We start from the raw sequence: 25,422 nt of genomic DNA, 5'->3' as shown, positions 1-25,422 counted from the left end.
GCTAGCATTTGTGACAACATAAATGGTTTGAAGATGTTAGAGCATTTTTTACATGAGTATTTTTTATAATAATAATAATAATAATAATAATAAAAAGAAAGTTTACAGAGTGACAAATTTAGGCATGAAATGATTAAGCTGTGTATTTCTCCCTGGTGTTTTAATGAGCTCTTTCTACACTGGACGCATTCATAATGAAGCAAAGCAAAGGAAATGCATTGGATTTTTTAAAATCTTTTCCTCCTGTGACCTAAGTTGTTGTTTGTGATGCATTTGTAATTTCTCCTACCGATTTGGGATTAGATGGACCTGATAAGTACCAAAGGTTAGCATTTCTTTCCAAGGTTTTTGTTTGTTTGTTTGTTTGTTTTAAAAATCATGGGGACAATTGTGTAACAAAGTATTAAACACTTCGTTGAGCAGAATGAAGGAGGAGGTGCAGAACAGCCTAAATGTAATGTCCCCATATGAGGACCCATGTTAAAAAAAAGTGTTTTCAGTCAGACTAAGATTGAATTTAGCACCAGTGCTTTTATTTTGTAAACTAAACATAAATTCAGTTTGTTCAAAATATGTGTGTATGATGCAACTTCTGGTTCTGGTATCTCTAGGCTGGTGTGGGAAAAGGACCAGCCGGTGACAGAGCTCTCTGAACTCTGGCAAGGTCAACCTTTGGGCATATATCAGGTGGCAGAGGCAGCCATAAACGTCTGTTTCTGGCCCAACGTTCACACTGTTGGTCATGATGAGGGGGCTGTTCGTGTTCGCTGCGCTGCTTGTGGCAGTTTTTGGCAAAGTGACATTTGAGGGGTAAGTGGACCTGTCGACTAAATCTAAGACTATCTACTAAGTAAAGACTAAAGTAAATCAGTGTTTTTGAGCAAACGTAGGCACTATCATCAGTTTCCTTAAGAAGAGTTATGAATTAGTCATGATTGAATTAATCAGTCATTAGCAATGCTTCTACTTCTTGGGTTTTGATATTGACCCAGGTGTCATCTATGTATCTGTAGCTGTGGCTAGCTGCTGTCCCTGTGAAAGACCAAGCGCTTTACTTTCAACCTTTTTTTTACTTTCGGACACTCCCGATTGGAAAAAAAGAAAAGCTGCATCATACATTTTTTGATAAGGACACAAGGTTATGCATGTGTAGAGATCCAAAAACCAATATTTCAGCCTGCAAACTCACACAGATTGAAGTGTGGATCAGAGAACAGAATTCAGGTTTATGCTATCAGTCCCAGCAATGTGTGGAATGACAAACAGTTTTTTTCTCAAACTGAAAAATAGTTTATAGAGGAAACACTGGCAAGCAGTCTTTTATAACTTCCAACTTTATGAAGCTTAAGGCTTCTCACTTCCTGTTATTTAAAATAGTGCTGTATGTATGTAATTTATCCGACACCCCTCTGTTGCTACAGCATGAATAAAACCCTAAAATCTAAATTTTCTTGCAGTTTTACATAGTATATATACATAGTATGTGAAATAGCTAATATGCAGTGCCTAGAAAACCTGGACTGTTCCTGCATCCAGTTGATGCCTGCCAATGAGAACTGGTTGAGATACCTAAACTGATAACTCTGGTTTCACAATAAATGACTTTTTTCTGCACAAGCAAGATACGCTGAGTAGAAGGCTGTAAAACTTAGCTGTTTGCTGTTTGCAGGCACAAAGTGCTTCGAATTGTTCCCAAGGATGAAGTCCAGCTGTCTCTTATCAAGGATCTGGAGGAAATGATGGAGTTCGAGGTAATTTATCAGCCACTAAATGACATCACCAGCCACCACTGTTTAAAATAAACTTTAAAAAGAAGAAGAAAGAAGAAAACAAACAAAACCACAAATTTTTAAAAATGCCTTAATAGCTCTATTTTTATCTTTATAAGTTTTCTAAATTGAGTAGAAACTTCTTTTGTATGCTTTGGTTAATATATTTTTGTTCTTTCAGCTGGATTTTTGGAGGGGGGTGACTACTGTGTCTAATCCCGTGGATGTCAGAGTTCCCTTCCATGTCTTGAAGTCAGTCAAAGATTACCTTGAGACACAGAACATTGACTACTCCGCCATGATTGAAGACCTCCAGGTTGCTTATAAGATCAGAATACACCCTGGAGTTTTTTCTGTTAATAGTTTTGCTCAGTAACTCTAATAGTATGAAATCTATCATTGTACTGCAGATGATTCTGGATAAGGAGCAGAAGGAGATGGCTGCTGCTCGTGTACCTCAGGCCAAAAACACTGATAGTTTCGACTTCGCTAACTACCACACCCTTGAAGAGGTAAGTACACAAAACTCCTCTGGCTACTGTTATCCAGTGAATAGATTGTAGCCAACTGTGTATTTTCTTTCACTAACCCATGCAAAGCAGTAAGAAAAAGCAAATAAACTCTTTGAAAGTTTTTTCAAATGTGCTAAATTTGTAATAAAATATAGCATACAAATATAGCATACTGAGTGTCAGGATCCCTCAGCTGTGACATTTTTCTTTCTGATGCTTCACACACTATTACCAGTATCTCCTTTTGTCTGATTAAAAGCTATCATCTTTGGCTAAGCAGCTTAACCTGATGCTTCATTCTATGCAGTGTTTTTGCTAGCGAGTGGCATGACTGACAAGGAAGGGCAAGGAAATGGACTTGCATTTTTATAGCAATTCTCTGGTCTTAGAGACCACTGAGAGTATTTAAGATTACAAGCAGTGTTGGGACTAACGCGTTATTAAGTAACGCGTTACAGTAACTACGTTATTATTGTGGTAACGAGCACGGTAACTAGTTATTATGCTAAAACCGGGAACGCGTTACTCGTACTAGCACTTTTAAGCTTGATCAGCTGTTGTTAGAATTTATTTAATATTAATTTCTAGTATCAGCTGATGTTGGCTGGAGCCACAGCTGTAAACCTGTTGGTCATGATATCGGTTTGGATATGTGATGAGAGGGAAACATGAAGATGAAACCAGGAGATGTCCTTACTGAATCATCAGAGCTGTGATGGAGAAACAGGTTTACCTTTTAGTTAACATGAATGAGTTGAAGGGAAGTTATGAACTGTTTCTGAGAGACAAATAACACCAGGATCCTTTTCTAAGTAGCTGACAGCTGGTAACTGTGCAGGGACGGGTCTAGCAAAGTGTTGCCAGGGGTCCATGTAGGGCATTAACAGGGAAATGGGGGCACAAGGAAATACTTTCTTATTCTCATTTAAAATGTCTCACTTTTAAAAAAATAATTATCTGAGTCTTACAACAAACGATTGATAGATTGATACATATATACCATCAGAACAGTGTACATCACTGTCACAACAGTGTTTATTTTCATTCAAAGGCTTTATGATTTTTCCTATAATCTAGTCAAAATGCCCGGGACGATTTTTTTGTCCCAGTCCAGCCCTGTAAGCAGCTCATCTGCAGTCTGGTGTTACCTACATCTTCCTATTCAGAAGGCAGAATTTCCGAGTTCTGAGTACAATCGAAAGCACCACGACTGCAGTTTTTGTGTTGGATGTAAAAAGCAGGCCAGGATAGAATCAGGTGTGGGATTTCTCTCGTGGAAATGTGCACATTATTTTTTTCTTTCTATTGGTAGGTGGCACAGTGCAGTTGTGGCAAGTAAGCAAGCTAGAAGACTGGCAATCTTGCTGGGTATCCAGTTACGGAAGCAACACATAAACAAGAGAATTCTGAGTAAAACCAAAGTTACTTTCCCTAGTAACTAGTTACTCTGAAAGTAACGAGTAACTTGAAGTAACTGAGTTACTTTTGATAGAAGTAACTAGTAATGTAACTAAGTTACTAATTTAAAGTAACTTACCCAACACTGATTACAAGCCACATTTAACCATGCATTAATACAATGCCTTATACATTTTAAGAACCATTGTACCTCTCATTCATGGCCAATTTAGAATCATCAATTTACCTAACATATAGAGAGCATATCGAGAATATCTATAGGGAGGCCGTGCAAACACCCCAGTTGGGGTTCAAAGCAAGAACCTTATTGCTGTGCAGCGACAGTACTAACTACTGCACCAATCACTATGGGAGGAACTTACTTGTACTCTATCTGTTCATGTGAACAATGTCAATTACATTTTTGAAGCACAACAAAGGACATTTATTTCTAAAAGTATGGGGCCATGTACAGTGTGTAATGTGCCAACACTGGAAATTTGGTGCTCAATATTTCAGTGACATTTAAACTGAATGTTAATAGCAATCCTAGCATTTAGCATTTCCCTATTGATCTACATCATGTTGCAATCCCCATGACATTTGAGGCCAGACAGTGGTACAGAATCATGTCGCACTCAACTGATGCTTATGCATTATTGTGTCTTTCATTCAGATCTACAGCTTCCAGGACATGCTGGTGGCTGAGAATCCCAACTTTGTCAGCAAGATAGTGATTGGGCAGAGCTACGAAGGCCGTCCTCTTAATGTGCTCAAGGTAAAAAAAAAACAAACAAGCAAAACTACAACTGCACAATAGAGCTGAACGAACATTAAAATTAAAAAAAAGACAAAACCTCCTATACTCTTCTGGCAAGAGTTTTCACCCTCATGCTGCTCTTCATTTTTTATTTGTAATGAAGTTTGCTACTTTCCTTTCCTGTCTTGTAGTTCAGCACTGGTGGAACCAACCGTCCTGCCATCTGGATCGACACTGGAATCCACTCCAGAGAGTGGGTCACTCAGGCCAGCGGGCTATGGTTTGCTAAGAAGGTGGGTTTTTGTTTTGTTTTTTCATTTTCTTTAATAATATTATTAACATTTGTTGCTTTTGTCTGTGTCTCTGCCACTTCTCACAACTTACAGGTTGCACTGAATATTGTGTCCTCTGCTTTCCTGTCATTAGATTGTGACTGATTATGGAACGGATCCCGCCCTCACTGCAATCCTCAGTCAAATGGACATCTTCCTGGAGATTGCCACCAACCCTGATGGATACGCCTTCACCCACAGCAGTGTGAGTCTTTCATACTGTCTACTGTCTGATTTGTTTTAGAGTAATTTGCTGTACAACCAAATGTCTGTTTATAACCTTCATTTTACTTTTAAACATTTTTTTCAGGGCTTATCCCAATTAGCTTAAGCTGACAAGATGATACAGATGAATTAGTAATGGTGTATTTAGTCGGTTTTGCACAATGAATTAAATTTTGAGAGTCATATAGAATAAAATATCTTTCTTCAAGCAAAGACTAACATTACTGTTTCAGAATCGTATGTGGCGTAAGACCAGGAAGCCCAATCCTGGTTCTTCTTGTGTGGGAGTTGATCCCAATAGGAACTGGGATGCTGGTTTTGGAGGTAATATTTTCCCCTGCCATTCACTTGTATTTAAAGCCACTAACAGCCACTGTATGAGGTAATAATGATCATATGTGTGTGTGTGTGTGTGTGTGTGTGTGTGTGTGTGTGTGTGTGTGTGTGTGTGTGTGTGTGTGTGTGTGTGTGTGTGTATTGCTTATGTCTTTCATATTTTTACATTCTAATGCTTTACCACAGTGTCTGTTTGTCTGGTTTTCTTTATATTAATAAATAGAACCTGGTGCCAGCAGCAGCCCCTGCTCAGAAACCTATCGTGGACCCAGTGCACACTCTGAGTCTGAGGTCAAGTCTATTGTGGACTTCGTGAAGTCTCATGGCAACATCAAGGCCTTCATCTCCATCCATTCCTACTCTCAGATGCTCATGTATCCCTATGGCTACAAAAGCAGTCCTGCCAATGACGCGGCAGAACTGGTATAAAAAAGATCTTTCTGATTTAATTTCTTTCTTTAGAATTCTTATTTTTATGATAGTTCTTATATCTTCTTTGGGCTCTGTCAAAAGTCCTTATTAAAAAGTATGATAATATTCTTTCTACAGCACAAGGTGGCTCAAAAGGCCATCAGTGATCTAACCTCCCTGTATGGTACCAAATACACATACGGCAGCATCATTGACACTATCTGTAAGTTTAAGCAACACTACTTACCAGTACAGACTTCTTTTACATTATTTTGCCTAATAATGACCAGATATATGAATATTTCTCTTCTTTTCCTATAACTTTAATTTCTTCAAATGCAAATATAGTGGTATTAAATAGTGTATACAAAAAAAGTTGTGGCAGGGATCTCAAACTTGCTTTAAATTGTAGCCATTTGTATAAAAGTAAAACGACACAGATCTGTACTTCAGACAGTTTTTTGGTGTTTATGAACCAACCAACCACCACTCATGCATAAGTATAAACTGTGCTAAAATTAAATGTACAAATGGTGCAAGGTTTTTTTTTTTTATTTATTTAAACATTATTGCCTTGAAATTAAAAGCTTTTTCAGGATCTCCATTTTTTTCTTTCTTTCTTTTTTTTTACAGTACCGTTTCATTGTTTTAACAATGCCTATTTTAATTTTAGACCAAGCCAGTGGTAACACCATTGACTGGACCTACGAACAGGGCATCAAGTACTCGTACACCTTTGAGCTGAGGGATGAGGGTCGCTATGGCTTCCTCCTTCCTGCATCTCAGATCATCCCCAACGCTCAGGAGACTTGGCTGGCTCTGATGTCCATCATGGATCACACCTCCAAGAACCCATACTGATCTGTGTGCGTGTATAAAAGTGGAAATCCTACATTTGGGAAATGTGCCCCCTTTTTTCCATCCTAAGAGTAATTCAAACCCATCACGATCGAGGGCTGTTCAAACTTTCTCAAAACCACAAGACAAATAAACACAATCCAAAATCAAAGCTGAATTTCTTTGTGATCCTGCTTGCACTGTAGCACATTCAGGCCTCAGGAGTGTCCCTACACTGTGTGCTGGGTTGCGTGCTTCTTTTATTATTTTTCTCAATGTAATGTGACTTTTCAGACGTTGCAAAGCGTAGCTGCAGCATCATTGCCAGCTGCTCAGCATACTGTATCGCCTTGGTCCCAGGGCACTACTGCATAAATAGGAGAGGCAGAATTAGAAAACATATCCCACCTGTGCCAGCCAGGCTCTCCACAGCCCCCCGAACCTTCCACTCCACCTCTCCCTCTGCAGCTGAGACACCACCACACACCACCATCCAACCCATGTATTTCATGCACTTTATGCCACTCACACAAAACTGCAGCGCCACCGTGATCATTGCAAAAAGGAAGATGAAACATTAGACATATACAGGAACTTTTGTGGTCAGCAGTTTATTTACATTTTGAGCTCCAGACAAAATATTTTCAAATTCTGAACTACGAAAACTGTTGCTTTTTTTTATGGCAGGCCCGTGAATGCCGTCTGTTAATATATTCTGACAGATGAAAGAAAGCATTTAAATACATTTATCCCCCTGATAAATTCTATTAAAGCAACAACAATAATAATAAAACATGTGACAAAAATCTATTGATTGAGTTGCAAATTGTTCCACATGTCAATGCAATGAAGAGGCCTTTAAAAAGAATGCAGATCTTTCTGTTAATTATTTAGTTAATCGTATAGCTAGATAGCTTTCTACTGAAAAAGCTTATCTTGGGGTCAAGCTTGTCAGATATGACAAGATATGTCAGATATTTTTTTTTAGATGTACATATGAGCAATTTCAGGATGCTGATTAATGATCAATTTATCCACAGATTAATCAATAATGATGGACTTCCACATAATCCATGTAGTACGTCACAAGCTGTCTGTAAAAAAATAAAATGAAAAAAGCAAAAGAGTAATCTTCCCTTTTTTTCAAACTGGTCAGAACTTCACTGTGTCAAAATCCATGATGCAATCGTTCTTGTGAGTCAGCCAAAGATAAACATGTATAACCATGAACTTCAACAAGGCTGTGGCTTGATCACATGACTCTGCACACTTAAAAAGATGGTGTTAAACCCTGAACTGGTCGCACAATGCTGGCCACGATGAGGAAGCTCCTCGCATTCGCTGTGCTCTTTGTGGCTGTTCTTGGAAAAGAAACGTTTAATGGGTAAGTGGGCCAGCCCGAACCTCTCGCTGCTGTTGGAGTAGGGTGAAAGTCAGCTGTATACATGGGAATGTGTAAAAGCTGTGAGCATTAGAAGTAAAGTAAGGATGTGTTAAAAAATAATGACAGCAGCATTTTTGATTTAAACCACCCTGACTAGTCACTGCATTTAAAACAGCAACATATCTCCTGGGTGCACTTGTGCAATTTTTGCGTTTGAAAACTTTAATAGAGTACTGTCGCTATATTATATGTATATTTGTACATTTAATTATTTAAAGTGTAATGCTTCCCCTTTGATAACCTAATGCAATCAGCTGAACACTGGGAAGTCATGAATTCCCATTCAAAGCAGAATAGTTTTATTTAAAGAGCACCTTTCATACAAAATGGCAGCTTGAAAGAGCCTAGGACATTGGAAAACACTAACAACAACAACAACAACAAACGACAAACGACAATTTCTCACAGTTCAACTTTTGAAGAAGCAGCACCCACCAAGCTTGAGAAACCATTATTTCACCCTCTCTGTACCAATTTCTTAGCAAATGCTTGAGTTGAGTAAAAAACGGTAAAACAGTGTGGTTCTCTTTTTGCAGGCATCAGGTCCTTCGACTCGTTCCAAAGAGTGATGGCCATCTGTCTCTCATCAAGGACCTGCACAACATGATAGAGCAGGAGGTTATTTATCACCCATGACATCACTGTCAAGACAAATCTAAAAAAAATTTAAATAGAAAGAACAGATTCAGTTATGTCACATGACACGCCATTTTTTTTATGCCGAACCTTTTTTTCTAATAAACTGATTGCAATTCAACTCAGTTTGGGGAATAATGACTGTTTGTTCTTTTAGCTTGACATCTGGAGGGAAGTGAGTGATGTGGGCTTTCCTGTGGATATCAGAGTTCCAGTACATCAATTAAAGATGGTCAAACGTTACCTGAAAGCCTACGATATACAGTTCTCCACCATGATTAAAGACTTGCAGGTAGCGTATGACACCTGGAATCAACCTGGACTGACTCATGCACCTGGATTTGAGATTGAGAGTACCTCTCTGATAGAGGTCATATAACTATGCTACTGTCCTGCAGGTGTTGCTGGATGAGGAGCAAAAAGCAATGGAGTCTGCTTTAGCCCATGTCCCTGAGCCCAGAAACACTGATAACTTTGACTTTTCTAGCTACCACAACCTCAGTGAGGTCAGCAAACACTTTTCCTTTTCATAAGTAAAAAGTAAAAGGATAATTACAAATATTTTGAGACAGCAACTTTTTAAAAATAATTTTGACCTTAGTCTTGGCACTAAAGGTGATGAGTATTGTTTTTTTTTTCTTGGTTATATACAATAACATATGCAATATATTCTTATATGTCTGAGAATAGCAGGTATTGGAGCCCAGTGATTTTTGAAAAGGTGACGTTAACTGCTTATTATTGTTGTATGATTTTTTCAGACTTGCAAATAACTTTGTTACTCACTTATGTTTACCATATTTTTCTCAACATATACACTATATGGACAAAAATGTTTGGCCATTTCGCTCAATAGTTGAATTCAGGCGTTTTCATTCCAACTGTCACCAGCAGTGTTGGTTAAGTTACTTGAAAAAAGTAATCAGTAACTAATTACTGATTACTTCCCCCAAAAAGTAATCCCGTGACTTTACTGATTACTTATTTTCAAAAGTAATTAATTACTTAGTTACTTAGTTACTTTTTAAAAACACGATTTACAACCTGAATAGGTAATAAAGCGATAGATCTTTCAGCCCAATTCTACTTTTTCTACATAATCCATCATACAAAATGTAATCAAATGGAAAGGTCCCCTTTTAAAAGTTGTTTTATTAGTTTTAATCTTTTAAAAAATTGTTATTATATGCAACATTCTGACTTGAATAAATTAGTTTAACATTTAAACCTATTTTCTGCACATTCCAGCACATAAAATAAAATATGTTTTGTGTTTACACTCTTTCAAATAGATGCAAGTAAAACACAGCAGAAAATAAATAACATCAAAGACTCAGCGGTCCTTTTGCTCTATTTTCACCTGTATAGCAGGAGTAGGGTAGGCGGAGGTTTACCCTGGTGCAGGTGTGCTGCAGCGATCAGTGGAAGAATCTGCGAGTTTCTCTGTGAATTTCCCATTACCTCTTTGCGCACTCGGTGCTTGCTCGGAAGTTTAGGGGTTTTTTTGCTGTAAAAAGAAGTTTTCTTCCCACGCACAACGGACACTAATGTTTTTGTCACTTTTTATGGAATCAAACTCAAAGTAAGGTCAGTACTTTAACGCTTTAAACGCACGGCATGCTCATACTCTCTCCCGCACTCGATATATTATCCATTGTTGATCTGCACACAGCTGTTGTCACCAATGTCGCACTCGCTTACGTCACTGTCATGAGACGTTCTTGCAAAAAAAAATCACGGTTTTAGTAACGCAGTGTTCCTACAGGAAAGTAACGGTAATCTAATTACCGTTTTTGCAATAGTAATCCCTTACTTTACTTGTTACTTGAAAAAAGTAATCGGATTACAGTAATGCGTTACTGCCCATCTCTGGTCACCAGTGTATTAAATCAAGTGCCTAGCTGTGCAGTCTGCCTTTAAAACATTTGTGAGTTTGTAAAATGTCTTTCCTCCTAGATATTCTCTGTTGTGATAAGTGATAATATTGTAAAGAGGAAGCATTTAGGACCCATAGCAACTCAGCCACAAAGTGAAAGACCACATAAAGTCACAGAGTGGAGTCTCTGAGTGCTGAGCTATGTACAGCGGTCCCTCGCTACAACGTGGTTCACTTTTCGCGGCCTCGCTGTTTCGCAGATTTTTTGTGCAATTTTGCATGCTTTTGTTTTTGTTTTGTTTTTACAGTGCATTGTGTTCTGCGTCCTGATCGGCTGTAGACCATTGTCAATCAATCTCCGTGCCGTGTCTCCTGTACAGTACAGAATGCGTTCAGCTTGTCAGATTTGCATAAATCTTCGATCGCTAGCAGTGTGACTGAAGTGCTGTACTGTATGTTTGTAAGTTTTCTCCCCAACAAACATAACACTGTCGACAAAACATTTTGCACGCCCAAAGGCACCTGCGGTAGCACCCAAAAGACAGAGGAAGATGCTAACCATCGCACAAAAAGTTGGACTTATGAACATGCTAAAGGAAGGACCATAAGGCACACCGGATTATAAGGCCAATTAAGCGAAACCAAACAGTCAGATAAGTCAAACTTTACTCAACTCATTCTTCTTGCGTCCTCTACTTCCGTACCATTGACTCATTAATATTGAATTCTCTCGCAGCTGCTCTATTCCCATGTTCTGGACCTGGAAACAGGGTTTGATCTTTGGTTTCATTCTATAATACTGGACTTATTTTTCTATGAAGGTTTGAACTTTGAGAGTGTTTAAACAGGAGAGAAAAGTGTGAAAATGTTCACGCCTGTCTGAGAAAAGTGTATAAAGTGTCTAGTGACATCTAATAAATGTAAAAAATAAAATGAAATAATAATAATGATAAAGTTGGCTACTTCGCGGGTTTCACCTATCATTCACGGGTCATTTTAGAACGTATCTCCCGCGATAAACAAGGGACCACTGTATAACAATTACCTGGTGCTTATCTATTAAGACTTCACTTGTCTTTCAGATCTACTCCTTTCAGGACATGCTGGTGGCTGAGAACCCCAACTTGGTGAGCAAGATAGTGATTGGTCAGAGCTATGAGGACCGTCCCCTTAATGTGCTCAAGGTAAACCTGCTATTGAAAAAGAACTGAATGAATATCATGGCAATGAATGCATGCTCTTTAAAAAGAACAAACACCCTGTTATTACAACAAGTACCTTTAAATTTATTAGCCTTTAGAAATGGATGGATTATTATTGTAGGGCATTTACCTTATAATATAAAGCGCCTTGAGGTTGCTGTCGATGTTTTTTGGCAGTATATAAATATAAATGGAATTGAACTGAATTGAATGGCTAGCTGGGTGCATGGATGGATGGACGGACCTCATGCTTTCCTTTCCCATGTTTTAGTTCAGCACTGGTGGAACCAACCGCCCTGCCATCTGGATTGATACTGGAATCCACTCAAGAGAATGGGTCACCCAGGCCAGCGGACTATGGTTTGCCCAGAAGGTGTTTTGGCAGTCTGGCTATTAGCATCAATACTTTTTTTGTTGTTGTTTGATCTTCTCTGTCTCTTCAAATTCCAATAGCTAACTGATTACACTCAAAATTGTGTCCTTTTGATTTTTATTGTTAGATTGTGACTGATTTTGGACGTGACCCTAAACTCACCGCAGTCCTCAATCAGATGGACATCTTTCTGGAGATTGTGACCAACCCTGATGGCTACGCCTTCACCCACACCAATGTGAGTCTGTCATAGTTAGACTTTTCACATCATAGTTTCATTTTCAGGGACTGACATGAATTTGTTACATTTTTACAATATTATCTTCTATAAAAAAAATAATAATTAGAAGAAACAAACAAACAAACAAAAACTAGCTGTTTAAACCCTGTAAAGTCCAGGACATCACAATGATTCTAACCCTAACTCTGTACTATCAGAAGGTGTAATATCCTATATATTTGTACAATCGCAGTGAGAGCTTGGTCTGTATTGACAGTAATACAGCAATAATTAAAAAAAAACAACAATTCCTGGCCGATATTGGACACCAGCACTGCTGTCCTCTGTCACAGTTTTTGTTCACAATTTATATGGACAGTTTAACTATCTTGGGGTCTTATGATGTGGGGTGAAACGGGAGGTTTACATATGAACTGGTGCAATCTGTTGTGGTGAAGAAGGAGCTGAGCTTAAAAATGAGGCTGCCACTCTATGTTTCCACCGTGGGCAGATTTATCTTAGTGATAGGCTGAGAAGCTCAGTCATTCACGAGGGGCTCAGCTACTGTGTTACCTGTCACATATACAGGATTTAGAATTTGCAGTTAAACAAATGAACATGTCTTTGGGTGGAAACTGGAGCAGAAACCAGCAAAAGTTGAAAATTGAGATCATACAAATTCCACACAGCATTGCCCGTAAAGTTCACACAAGGAATGTCCTTGGTGCACTCTAAAAACTAAAACTGACATTTACTTAAAATTTTTGAGGCAACACTTTTGCACTTAAAAATATTGAGTAGTTTCGAAACCAGTCAAATCTGTTCAATATACTTGATCAATTGAATATAACTAAAGCTTAAACATGTTAAGTTGAAATGAATAATTGTAGTTGTTACACAAACATGAAAAAATTGAGTAAATAACACTGACATGCTTGGTCAAAGTAACTGAAATAGAGATGGTCAGTTAATCCGAAATTTTGTTCCATTTACTTAATATTGTAAACTGAACGTAATTAAAATTGTACTTAATATTAAATATGGTAAATGGCCTGTATTTGTATAGCGCTTTACTTAGTCCCTATGGACCCCAAAGCACTTTACACTACATTCAGTCATTCACACTGAAGGTGTGTGTGAATCATTCAGTCATTCACACTGAATGTGTGTGTGAATCATTCAGTCATTCACACACACATTCACACACTGGTGATGGCAAGCTACATTGCAGCTACAGCTGCCCTGGGCACACTGACAGAGGCGAGGCTGCCGGACAGTGGCGCCACCAGGCCCTCTGACCACCACCAGTAGGCAACCAGTAGGCGACCGAGACTGTCGGTGCCGGGGCTTGAACCGGCAACCTTCCTATTACAAGATGAACTGCCAACCTTTGAGCCACGATCTCTTGAGGACTCTTGATCACCCCCTAACTTTCAAATATGAATGTTATTGTATTTCACTGGTAGTCTAAGTCTAAAAAAACCAAACAACCTAATATGTAGTTGTGTTTTTCATAATACATGTATGAAAAATGACCACATGTTAAACATTTTTCCAAATGAAAATGTAATTTTCATAAACATGGCAATAACTCGAAATAAACAAGCACTAAAAAGACAAGAGCCTTTTCCCTTTTAGCTCAAAACCTTACATACTTGAAGGATAAATGGCAAACCAGGAGAGCAAACACAAAAGCTCAGAGTATTTAAAAAACAAAATGAACAAAACAATGAAAAAGGCTCATGGTACTCAATTACTCTACGATATCGTGTTTTACTTACACTTTTCAGTTGTAGTTGCTGACAATAAATAATATTGATTTGAATAATTAATGATTTTGGTACAAGATACTGATGAGTATAGATACCTATTTCTTTTGATTCAATTTTAAACAAAAATATTAAGTACATGCAAAGAAGGTATTCTGTGAACCACATGCTGAATTTTTGTCTGAGATAAATGTAAATGAATACCTTAATTTAACACAAACATATAAGTTAACATTTTAGACATTTATTTCAACTTATCAAACTCAAATAATTACTAAAAGAATATTCATAGATTTTATCAGGCTCATCTAACTTATACTGTATTTATAGTGATATTTACTAAGCCTCTGAATTACTTTTTAGAGTGTGTGAGGCAACAGTCTTAACCACTGCACCATAGTAGTTGATGACTGAATGGATAATGGATGTGTTTATTTAAAGTTAAATCAAAGCTTAACGTAAATATACCTAACAATTAAACTAATAACCCACACATATTGGGATGCTTTGATGTTTCCAGTCCCGTATGTGGCGTAAGACCAGAAAACCTAATCCCGGGTCCCTTTGTGTTGGTGTTGATCCCAACAGGAACTGGAAAGCTGGTTTTGGAGGTATATCTTTTATCTAAATATGCATGTATTCATGTTTTCATGTAACAGGTTATTGCAGTTTTACTTTTACTGTGAATACATTTTAGAGCGAGGCATTCCTGACTTCCTCAGTATTGTTCTTCAAAAAATTTGAACTTTAGTAACATCACCTTTTTTCCAGCCTCAAGATGGAAATAAATAAATCAATACATTAGTAAAACCCCACAGACAAAGAGAAATTGACTTTAAAAAGTATTTCTTAGTTTTGTCTTTCTTGTCTTTTTGTACAAATTATCAGCAAATACACACAAATAATGAAGTATTGTAAATAATAGAGTACTAGTAAATGTTTGGACAATGCATATAATTTTTTCTTTATTTTGATTAACAACAATGTCTTTGCAGCAAATTACAACATATAGTTCAGTATGTACTACAGTACTGTGCAATTCATTCTTCATATTTTTGTAGGAAAGTGGGAAATAGGTGCAGTGATTTATTGAACACACACTATGCGGACATACAGTATATATGGTAAAAACAACTTAAAGATTAATATTTGGTATGACTGCCATCACTGTTTAACACAGTATGACATTTCTTAGCCAAAGTTTCTTGTAATTTCTTTAAGTGGTCTTGAGGAATAGTTCCTGCTTCTATTTTTTAATGGGTTTTCAATATACCTTTCCAATTTGACCATTTCTGCTGAGATTTTAATGAATTATGAACTGAAAGGTCAAGTGCATCTCTCATGTCCTATGTCAGGTCTTTGCTTGATTTCTTCCTGTTTCAGATATTGTTCATCAGATTTTTTAAAATATATATATATATATATATATATATATATATATATATATATTGTGGAGGTATGTAACAACGACAGGAGAGGTCTTAGTGTCTCACTCCAACAACTTTATTAACTGACAGAACTTCACATATAGTCAGCGCCAAAATCTCCACCCCCACACTTCCCTTCAACTTGTGTGTGAGTGGAGCCACCTGGTGGTCCGCCACACATACCCCCCCTTGAACACACAGTCAGGTCTCCATTCAGTCCAGGACCCTGGGTCTAAGCAAACGACCCGCACGACTGAACCTGGGAGGGAGAGAACAGGCAGAGGAAGGTCCATCCTGTGAACGAGGCTGGTGAAGGCGAGCAGGAAAGGCAGGAGGAGGCTCAAACGTTGGTGGTCCGGGGGTAGTCCTGGGGGGAAAACCAGAGACTGTCAACCCCAGCGCAGGAGGTCGGCCACGGCGAGGGGCCTGGGCCGGCACTACATCACTGTCCGGAAGAACATGTGCTGGTTTAAGTCTGTCAACACACACAGTCTCCCTTCGACCCCCAAAATCCAAAACAAAATGTTTCTGGCCCGGTTCAATAACCCTGAACGGGCCGTCATACAGCGGCCGCAGCGGTGTCCTGTGGGCATCATGCCTGACAAAAACAAACTTAGCAGTCTCTAAAGTCTTTGGAACAAAGGTGTCAGGCACGCAATGGTGCACCGGACCAGGAACCCGAAGCGAGTGCAAAAGCGGGGTGAGAGAGAGCACCGATGGATCGAAGCAGGGAGGAGGATTTTCAGGCAAGAATTCTCCAGGCACGCGGAGGGGCTGACCAAACACTAGCTCAGCTGGGGAAGCGCCGAGATCCTCCTTAACCGCAGAGCGCAGCCCAAGCAAAACCCACGGGAGGCGGTCAACCCAATTGCCATCCTTTAAGGAGGCGCGAAAGGCAGCCTTCAGCGACCGGTGGAACCGTTCACACATCCCATTAGCCTGCGGGTTGTATGCGGTTGTGCGGTGGACTTTAGCCCCCAGTCCATCAGCCATGGCCGACCAAAGCTCGGAAATGAACTGGGGGCCTCTGTCTGACGTAATGTCCGCGGGTGGGCCGAAACGCGAGACCCAGGTCGACAAAAACGCCTTGGCCACCACTGCTGCGGTAGTGGACGCCAGGGGGACCGCCTCCGGCCACCTGGTGGTCCGGTCAACAACAGTCAAAAGGTGCGTAAAACCTTGTGACTGCGGCAAGGGACCCACCAGATCGACATGCACATGATCGAAACGTTTGCCGGGTATGAAGAACGGCTCCAGGGGCGCCTTGGTGTGTTTATGAACCTTCGCGCGCTGGCAGGGAATGCACGCCGACGCCCATTCCTTAACAGATTTGCGAAGGCCTGGCCAAACAAATTTAGAGCTGACCAGTTTAACAGAGGCCCGGACCCCTGGATGAGAGAGAGCATGTACCGAGTCAAAAACTTGACGACGCCAGGAAGCGGGAACCACAGGGCGAGGGCGGCCGGTGGAAACGTCACAGACGAGGAGGGGACCACCGTCCTGCACGGGTCTGTCCTCCAGTATGAGGCCCGTCTGGGTGGATTTAAGCGCGAGGATGTCCGGGTCACCGCTCTGATCGGCAGCCATGGCAGAGTAGTCTATGCCGAGAAAGACGGGAGAAACCAGCCCACGGGACAAACAGTCAGCCACATGATTGGATTTACCAGCCACGTGCCGAATGTCCGTGGTAAACTCAGAAATGGCTGCCAACTGGCGCTGCTGGCATGCACTCCATGGATCGGAAACCTTGGACATGGCAAACGTCAAGGGTTTGTGGTCCACGTATGCGGTAAAGTGACGACCCTCGAGAAAAAACCGGAAATGACGAGACGCCAGGTGGAGCGCCAGTAGCTCCCTGTCAAAAACGCTGTAATTGCGTTCGCTGTCACGTAGCGTACGGCTGAAAAAGGCGAGCAGTTGCCAGACACCCGAGATTCGCTGTTCCAGCACCGCACCCACCGCTATGTCCGACGCATCAGTGGTCAACGCAATCGGCGCTGAGGGGGATGGGTGGGCCAGAAGGGCAGCATTAGCTAACGCTGACTTAGCATCAGAAAACGCTTGGATGCTGTCCGGAAACCAGTCAACGGGGTCATTAGCTTTTTTACCCTTTAACGCCCCATAAAGGGGCTTCAGCAGATGTGCCGCTCTGGGGAGAAAACGGTTGTAAAAATTCACCATCCCCAAAAATTCCTGCAGTGCCTTAACAGTCGTGGGACGCGGAAATTCCGAAACAGCTCGGACTTTGTCAGGCAACGGAACCGCGCCCTCGGCGGAAACACGGTGCCCAAGGAAATCGAGAACGGGCAACCCAAACTGGCATTTAGACGGATTAATAATCAGTCCATGCTCCGCCAAACGCTGAAAAACCTGACGCAGATGGAACATGTGCTGCTCCTTCGAGCTGCTGGCCACCAGTATATCATCAAGATATACAAAAACAAAGGGCAGCCCGCGCAAGACCGAGTCCATCAACCGCTGGAAGGTTTGGGCGGCACCTTTCAGGCCAAACGGCATGCGCAGAAACTCGAAAAGGCCGAAAGGTGTAATTACGGCGGTTTTGGGGACATCCTCCGCGCGCACGGGAACCTGGTGATATCCCCGTACCAAATCGATCTTAGAAAAAACCGAGGTCCCCGCAAGATGGGCGGAAAAATCTTGGATGTGGGGAATGGGATAACGATCGTTCTCCGTGACATTATTAAGACGGCGGAAATCCCCACAAGGTCGCCACCGACCATCAGATTTAGGCACCATGTGTAACGGAGAAGCCCAGGCACTGTTCGAACGCTGCACGATGCCCAGACGCTCCATGGTGGCAAATTCTTCCCTAGCGACAGCCAGTTTGGCGGGGTCGAGGCGGCGCGCGCGCGCGAACACCGGGGGCCCTACTGTAGTTATGTAATGCTCTACCCCATGCTTCGTCACCGTGCTCGAAAAAGTGGGGACAGTGAGTGAGGGAAACTCAGAAAGCAAACACTGAAAAACGTCACCCGAATCTACTGAGTTAGCATGCACCACGGGCTGAGCACCCCGAGTCAAACAGGGTAATGAGGAAAAGGACACAGCATCAATTAAACGTCTGTTAGCCACATCAACCAGTAGTCCGTGAGCACAAAGAAAATCAGCGCCTATTATAGGCACAGAGCTAGCAGCAACAACAAAGTTCCACTGAAAGTCACGGTCGTGAAAGCAAACAGTCACCAACCTTTCACCGAAGGTTTTGATGGGAGAGCCATTAGCCGCTGTTAGCAATGGCCCGCAACCCTCAGCTAGCCTGTCCGAGCCAGCCGGGGGAAGAAGGCTCTTCTGTGAGCCGGAGTCCACCAGGAAACGCCTCCCCGAGCGTGAGTCCTCTAAGAAAAGCAGCCTTTCCTTGTTGCCAGCGGTCGCGGCTGCTACAGAGCGCTGACATGCCCGTTTCCCTGGGTCTGGAAACTGCAAGGCGGGAGGCAGCGCCGTGCCTTCGCTCCAAAACGCTGGTGATAAAAACAAAGCCCCTTTCCGCGGTGCCGCCGTGCAGCGATTCCGGCCACAGTGGACGAGTCGGAGGGCCCGTGGAGCATCGGTGAGGGGGAGGGGGAAAACGCTGGTGGGTCCTGAATAACCGTCTGGACGCCGAAAGTCCTGGTAGCCAGGAGGATGCGATCCGCCTCTTCCGCAAGGGAGCGGTAATCCTTCGTGGCCAATAGCAGGGAGTTGGCAAGGCCAGCGCGCACTGGAGCCGGCAGCTGTCGAAGAAAGAGGTGGGTGAAGAGAAATCCTCCGTCCTCCGCGCCCAGCAAGGACAGCATGCTCTCCATGAGCTCGAGGGCGGTGCCGTCGCCCAGGCCCGCGATGGAAAGGAGTTTCTCGGCCCGCTCAGCATCAGAGAGGGAGTAACGCCGCAGCAGCAGCCCCTTGAGGGCGGCGTACTTGCCCTGGGCTGGGGGATCCCGGAGGAGAGTCATCACACGGCGGGTTGACAGCGGGTCAAGTGAGGCCACCACATGGTGGTATTTAGTGTCGTCGGCTGAAACTCCACGAAGAGCAAACTGAGCTTCTACGTGCATGAACCATGAAGGAGGATCGTGAAGCCAAAAATCCGGCAATTTAAGCGCCACAGCAAACGCAGCCATCGGCGGAGGTGAAGGTCCGGCGGCCGCCGATGCTTCCAGGCCAGAGCTGGCTTCGTCGTCGAGCCTTAGCATGTTCACTACAGGGGTCACCAATGTGGAGGTATGTAACAACGACAGGAGAGGTCTTAGTGTCTCACTCCAACAACTTTATTAACTGACAGAACTTCACATATAGTCAGCGCCAAAATCTCCACCCCCACACTTCCCTTCAACTTGTGTGTGAGTGGAGCCACCTGGTGGTCCGCCACAATATATATATATCACCCAGCACGCCCCCGCGGGCGGTTTATCCTTCAAGCTCGGGTCCTCTACCAGAGGCCTGGGAGCTTGAGGGTCCTGCGCAGTATCTTAGCTGTTCCCAGGACTGCGCTCTTCTGGACAGAGATCTCCGATGTTGTTCCCGGGATCTGCTGGAGCCACTCGCCTAGCTTGGGAGTCACCGCACCTAGTGCTCCGATTACCACGGGGACCACCGTCACCTTCACCCTCCACATCCTCTCGAGCTCTTCTCTGAGCCCTTGGTATTTCTCCAGCTTCTCGTGTTCCTTCTTCCTGATATTGCTGTCATTCGGAACCGCTACATCGATCACTACGGCCGTCTTCTTCTGTTTGTCTACCACCACTATGTCCGGTTGGTTAGCCACCACCATTTTGTCCGTCTGTATCTGGAAGTCCCACAGGATCTTAGCTCGGTCATTCTCCACCACCCTTGGGGGCATCTCCCATTTTGACCTCGGGACTTCCAGGTTATACTCGGCACAGATGTTCCTGTACACTATGCCGGCCACTTGGTTATGGCGTTCCATGTATGCCTTGCCTGCTAGCATCTTGCACCCTGCTGTTATGTGCTGGATTGTCTCTGGGACATCTTTACAATACCAGGCTATACAGCAATGACATTGGAATGTCGTTCGGACTGGAGAAGTGTAGTCGGATGGTAACAAAGAGAGGGAAGGTAGTCAGAACTGAGGGGATTGAACTACCAGAAGGCAACATTGCAGACATAGAGGACAGTTACAAGTACTTGGGGATCCCACAGGCGAATGGGAACCATGAAGAGGCCGCTAGAAAAGCTGCAACCACCAAGTACCTGCAGAGGGTCAGGCAAGTCCTGAGGAGTCAGCTGAATGGTAAGAACAAGATCCGGGCCATCAACACGTACGCCCTGCCCGTGATCAGGTACCCTGCTGGGGTAATAGGCTGGCCAAAGGAGGAGATAGAAGCCACTGACATAAAGACAAGAAAGCTCCTTACCATGCATGGAGGGTTTCACCCCAAGTCCAGCACCCTGAGGCTGTACGCTAAGCGGAAGGAAGGGGGCCGGGGACTGGTGAGTGTCAGCACCACAGTCCAGGATGACACAACGAACATCCAAGAATACATTGGGAAGATGGCCCCAACTGTCCGAGTGCTCAGTGAATACCTCAGGCAGCAGAAACCCAAGAAAGAGGAGGGAGACGAGGAACCATCATGGAAGGACAGGCCCCTGCACGGTATGTACCACCGGCAGATAGAGGAGGTGGCTGATATCCAGAAATCCTACCAGTGGCTGGACAAAGCTGGACTGAAAGACAGCACAGAGGCACTAATCATGGCAGCACAAGAACAAGCTCTGAGCACAAGATCCATAGAGGCTGGGGTCTATCACACCAGACAAGACCCCAGGTGCAGGCTGTGTAAAGATGCCCCAGAGACAATCCAGCACATAACAGCAGGGTGCAAGATGCTAGCAGGCAAGGCATACATGGAACGCCATAACCAAGTGGCCGGCATAGTGTACAGGAACATCTGTGCCGAGTATAACCTGGAAGTCCCGAGGTCAAAATGGGAGATGCCCCCAAGGGTGGTGGAGAATGACCGAGCTAAGATCCTGTGGGACTTCCAGATACAGACGGACAAAATGGTGGTGGCTAACCAACCGGACATAGTGGTGGTAGACAAACAGAAGAAGACGGCCGTAGTGATCGATGTAGCGGTTCCGAATGACAGCAATATCAGGAAGAAGGAACACGAGAAGCTGGAGAAATACCAAGGGCTCAGAGAAGAGCTCGAGAGGATGTGGAGGGTGAAGGTGACGGTGGTCCCCGTGGTAATCGGAGCACTAGGTGCGGTGACTCCCAAGCTAGGCGAGTGGCTCCAGCAGATCCCGGGAATAACATCGGAGATCTCTGTCCAGAAGAGCGCAGTCCTGGGAACAGCTAAGATACTGCGCAGGACCCTCAAGCTCCCAGGCCTCTGGTAGAGGACCCGAGCTTGAAGGATAAACCGCCCGCAGGGGCGTGCTGGGTGTTTTTTTTTTTTTTTTATATATATATATATATGTGTGTGTGTGTATATATATATATGTGTGTGTGTATATATATGTATATATATATTTTGTAAAGCCCTATCACTTATTTGAATGCTATGATGAAACTGGCTCTGAAGAGGGGCTCCCTGGAAAAGGCAAAGGAATAAGGCTGACCTCTGTTGCAAAGGATAAGTTCATTGGCAATATCAGCCATAATTTTACAATTACAGTGGGGCAAAAAAGTATTTAGTCAGCCACCGATTGTGCAAGTTCCCCCACCTAAAATGATGACAGAGGTCAGTAATTTGCACCAGAGGTACACTTCAACTGTGAGAGACAGAATGTGAAGAAAAAATCCATGAATCCACATGGTAGGATTTGTAAAGAATTTATTCGTAAATCAGGGTGGAAAATAAGTATTTGGTCAATAACAAAAATACAACTCAATACTTTGTAACATAACCTTTGTTGGCAATAACAGAGGTCAAACGTTTACTATAGGTCTTTACCAGGTTTGCACACACAGTAGCTGGTATTTTGGCCCATTCCTCCATGCAGATCTTCTCGAGAGCAGCGATGTTTTGGGGCTGTCGCCGAGCAACACAGACTTTCAACTCCCGCCACAGATTTTCTATGGGGTTGAGGTCTGGAGACTGGCTAGGCCACTCCAGGACTTTCAAATGCTTCTTACGGAGCCACTCCTTTGTTGCCCGGGCGGTGTGTTTTGGATCATTGTCATGTTGGAAGACCCAGCCTCGTTTCATCTTCAAAGTTCTCACTGATGGAAGGAGGTTTTGGCTCAAAATCTCACGATGCATGGCCCCATTCATTCTGTCCTTAACACGGATCAGTCGTCCTGTCCCCTTGGCAGAAAAACAGCCCCATAGCATGATGTTTCCACCACCATGCTTCACAGTAGGTATGGTGTTCTTGGGATGCAACTCAGTATTCTTCGTCCTCCAAACACGACGAGTTGAGTTTATACCAAAAAGTTCTACTTTGGTTTCATCTGACCACATGACATTCTCCCAATCCTCTGCTGTATCATCCATGTGCTCTCTGGCAAACTTCAGACGGGCCTGGACATGCACTGTCTTCAGCAGCGGAACACGTCTGGCACTGCGGGATTTGATTCCCTGCCGTTGTAGTGTGTTACTGATGGTGACCTTTGTTACTTTGGTCCCAGCTCTCTGCAGGTCATTCACCAGGTCCCCCCGTGTGGTTCTGGGATCTTTGCTCACCGTTCTCATGATCATTTTGACCCCACGGGATGAGATCTTGCGTGGAGCCCCAGATCGAGGGAGATTATCAGTGGTCTTGTATGTCTTCCATTTTCTGATGATTGCTCCCACAGTTGATTTTTTCACACCCAGCTGCTTGCCTATTGTAGATTCACTCTTCCCAGTCTGGTGCAGGTCTACAATACTTTTCCTGGTGTCCTTCGAAAGCTCTTTGGTCTTGGCCATGGCGGAGTTTGGAGTCTGACTGTTTGAGGCTGTGGACAGGTGTCTTTTATACAGATGATGAGTTCAAACAGGTGCCATTCATACAGGTAACGAGTGGGGGACAGAAAAGCTTCTTACAGAAGACGTTACAGGTCTGTGAGAGCCAGAGATTTTCCTTGTTTGAGGTGACCAAATACTTATTTTCCACCCTGATTTACGAATAAATTCTTTACAAATCCTACCATGTGAATTCATGGATTTTTTTTTCACATTCTGTCTCTCACAGTTGAAGTGTACCTCTGGTGCAAATTACTGACCTCTGTCATCATTTTAAGTGGGGGAACTTGCACAATCGGTGGCTGACTAAATACTTTTTTGCCCCACTGTAAAAGCACAGACCAGCTCAGATTAGAGCACACATAAGGATTTTCCAGAGTTTCTTTTTGTGATTCATGCCACGCAAATAAATCCTAGCTGAGAGAACCAAGTGCTGCTTAAGCTAAAAATACAAGAAAGAAAATTAGGCCAATGGAAACTTAAACCTTGAACGGTCCATTCTATGACCAAAGTACCAGCAGGAAACAGCACTGTATCATGTGAGCTAGCCCTTACAAAACACCTAACTTTAATCCATATGAAACTTTTTGGGATGAGCTGGACCAGAGAGTAAAGGGAAAGGAGTCAAGAAGTGCATGTATTTGAATTCCTTCATGACTGTGGGAAAAATATGTGAGATGACATTGTCATTGTTTTTTTTTCAGGGGGAATAGTTACTTATTTGTTTATTTAGTTAGTCAATTGGTTTTGATATATTCAGCTTTGTTTTAGTATTTTATTTAAAAAAAATTTAAAATAATTTACAATATGAAAATGGCACTGAATTTATTAATGGATGAAAATGTGTCTAAGTTTTGGTGTTTTTGCAGAGTATTCTATACCAGGTTTTAAAGCCCATTAAACTTAGGATGTGACCCAAATTTAGACGTTTTTAAGATAGTTTCTTTTTTTTCTGTTTTATCATCATGTGTAGGACCTGGTTCCAGTGGCAACCCCTGTTCACAGACCTATCGTGGACCCAGAGCTCAGTCTGAGTCTGAGGTCAATTCCATTGTGAGATTTGTGAACTCTCACAACATTAAGGCCTTCATCTCCATCCACTCCTATTCTCAGTTGCTCATGTTTCCCTATGGCTACACCAGGACTCCGATCAAGGACTATACTGAGCTGGTAAAAAAATAAATAAAGAAAAGAAAACCTTAAAAATGTTTTCATGATCAAACTGGGTCTAGTACCAGTCATTTAACCTCTTAGACCTTGTGTTTGCCTGTAATGTAAACATGTATAACATTAATTTGAAAAAGTTTGATGGAAGTCTCTTGATATAGGATAACCTAGCACAAAAGGCTGTCACTGATCTGGCATCCCTGTATGGTACTTCCTACAAATTTGGTAGCATCATCAACGCCATCTGTAAGTGTCTGCAAAACATCTTAAAAGGGAGACATGTTTGACCACACTGAATATTTATGTTTTTTTCTTGCTCGCTTTTGTCTTACAATATGACTGGTGAAAGGAAAACACTTACCAATCAAAACTACTACTACTTGTGTTCTACTGCTATCAAAATCAAAATGTAAAGTAATTATTAGATATTGAAAACTAGTGACTTAGCCATCAAAAAATCCCTGTTTTGTACTTATGGTAAAACTGCTTGTTTGTAGACCAAGCCGGTGGTGGGAGCATTGACTGGGCTTACAACCAGGGAATCAAGTACTCGTACACCTTTGAGCTGAGGGACACTGGCCGCTATGGCTTCCTCCTCCCTGCATCTGAGATCATCCCCACCGCTCAGGAGACTTGGCTGGCTCTGATGACCATCATGGATCACACCCTCAAGAACCCATACTGATCTGTGTACAAATATAACCACTTAAGCATCATCTTCAAGACTAAAATCACAGTTGTTATATTCAGTGGATTTTTAGCCATTGTGAAAGTTACAAAGAAATAAATGATCATGCATTGAAATTGGTACTTCCATG

At 42.5% G+C, this 25,422-nt stretch overlaps 2 protein-coding genes across 2 annotated transcripts; both read left to right on the top strand.

Moving 5' to 3' along the window:
• The first annotated feature begins 628 nt into the window (after positions 1-628).
• Positions 629-6,752, top strand: LOC101466641 (carboxypeptidase A1). Its single transcript, XM_004556318.6, has 11 exons — positions 629-810; positions 1,670-1,751; positions 1,951-2,085; positions 2,180-2,281; positions 4,356-4,457; positions 4,631-4,732; positions 4,866-4,976; positions 5,230-5,320; positions 5,556-5,755; positions 5,882-5,966; positions 6,417-6,752. Exons 1-11 carry the CDS (start codon positions 743-745, stop codon positions 6,602-6,604), a joined length of 1,266 nt encoding a protein of 421 aa, XP_004556375.1. The 5' UTR covers positions 629-742; the 3' UTR covers positions 6,605-6,752.
• A 1,081-nt stretch (positions 6,753-7,833) lies between these two features.
• Positions 7,834-25,408, top strand: LOC101466908 (carboxypeptidase A1). The gene is made up of 11 exons (XM_004556319.4): positions 7,834-7,964; positions 8,561-8,642; positions 8,818-8,952; positions 9,059-9,166; positions 11,619-11,720; positions 12,010-12,111; positions 12,239-12,349; positions 14,621-14,711; positions 24,411-24,607; positions 24,766-24,850; positions 25,102-25,408. The coding sequence occupies exons 1-11, from the start codon at positions 7,888-7,890 to the stop codon at positions 25,287-25,289; spliced, it is 1,278 nt and encodes a 425-aa protein (XP_004556376.1). The 5' UTR covers positions 7,834-7,887; the 3' UTR covers positions 25,290-25,408.
• The last annotated feature ends 14 nt before the right edge of the window (positions 25,409-25,422 follow it).

Source organism: Maylandia zebra, linkage group LG7, assembly GCF_041146795.1.
Source record: "Maylandia zebra isolate NMK-2024a linkage group LG7, Mzebra_GT3a, whole genome shotgun sequence".
In the NCBI taxonomy this organism is placed as follows: Eukaryota; Metazoa; Chordata; class Actinopteri; order Cichliformes; family Cichlidae; genus Maylandia; species Maylandia zebra.
Note: the sequence above shows the minus strand (reverse complement) of the source record. Positions and strands in the feature narration are given on the sequence as shown.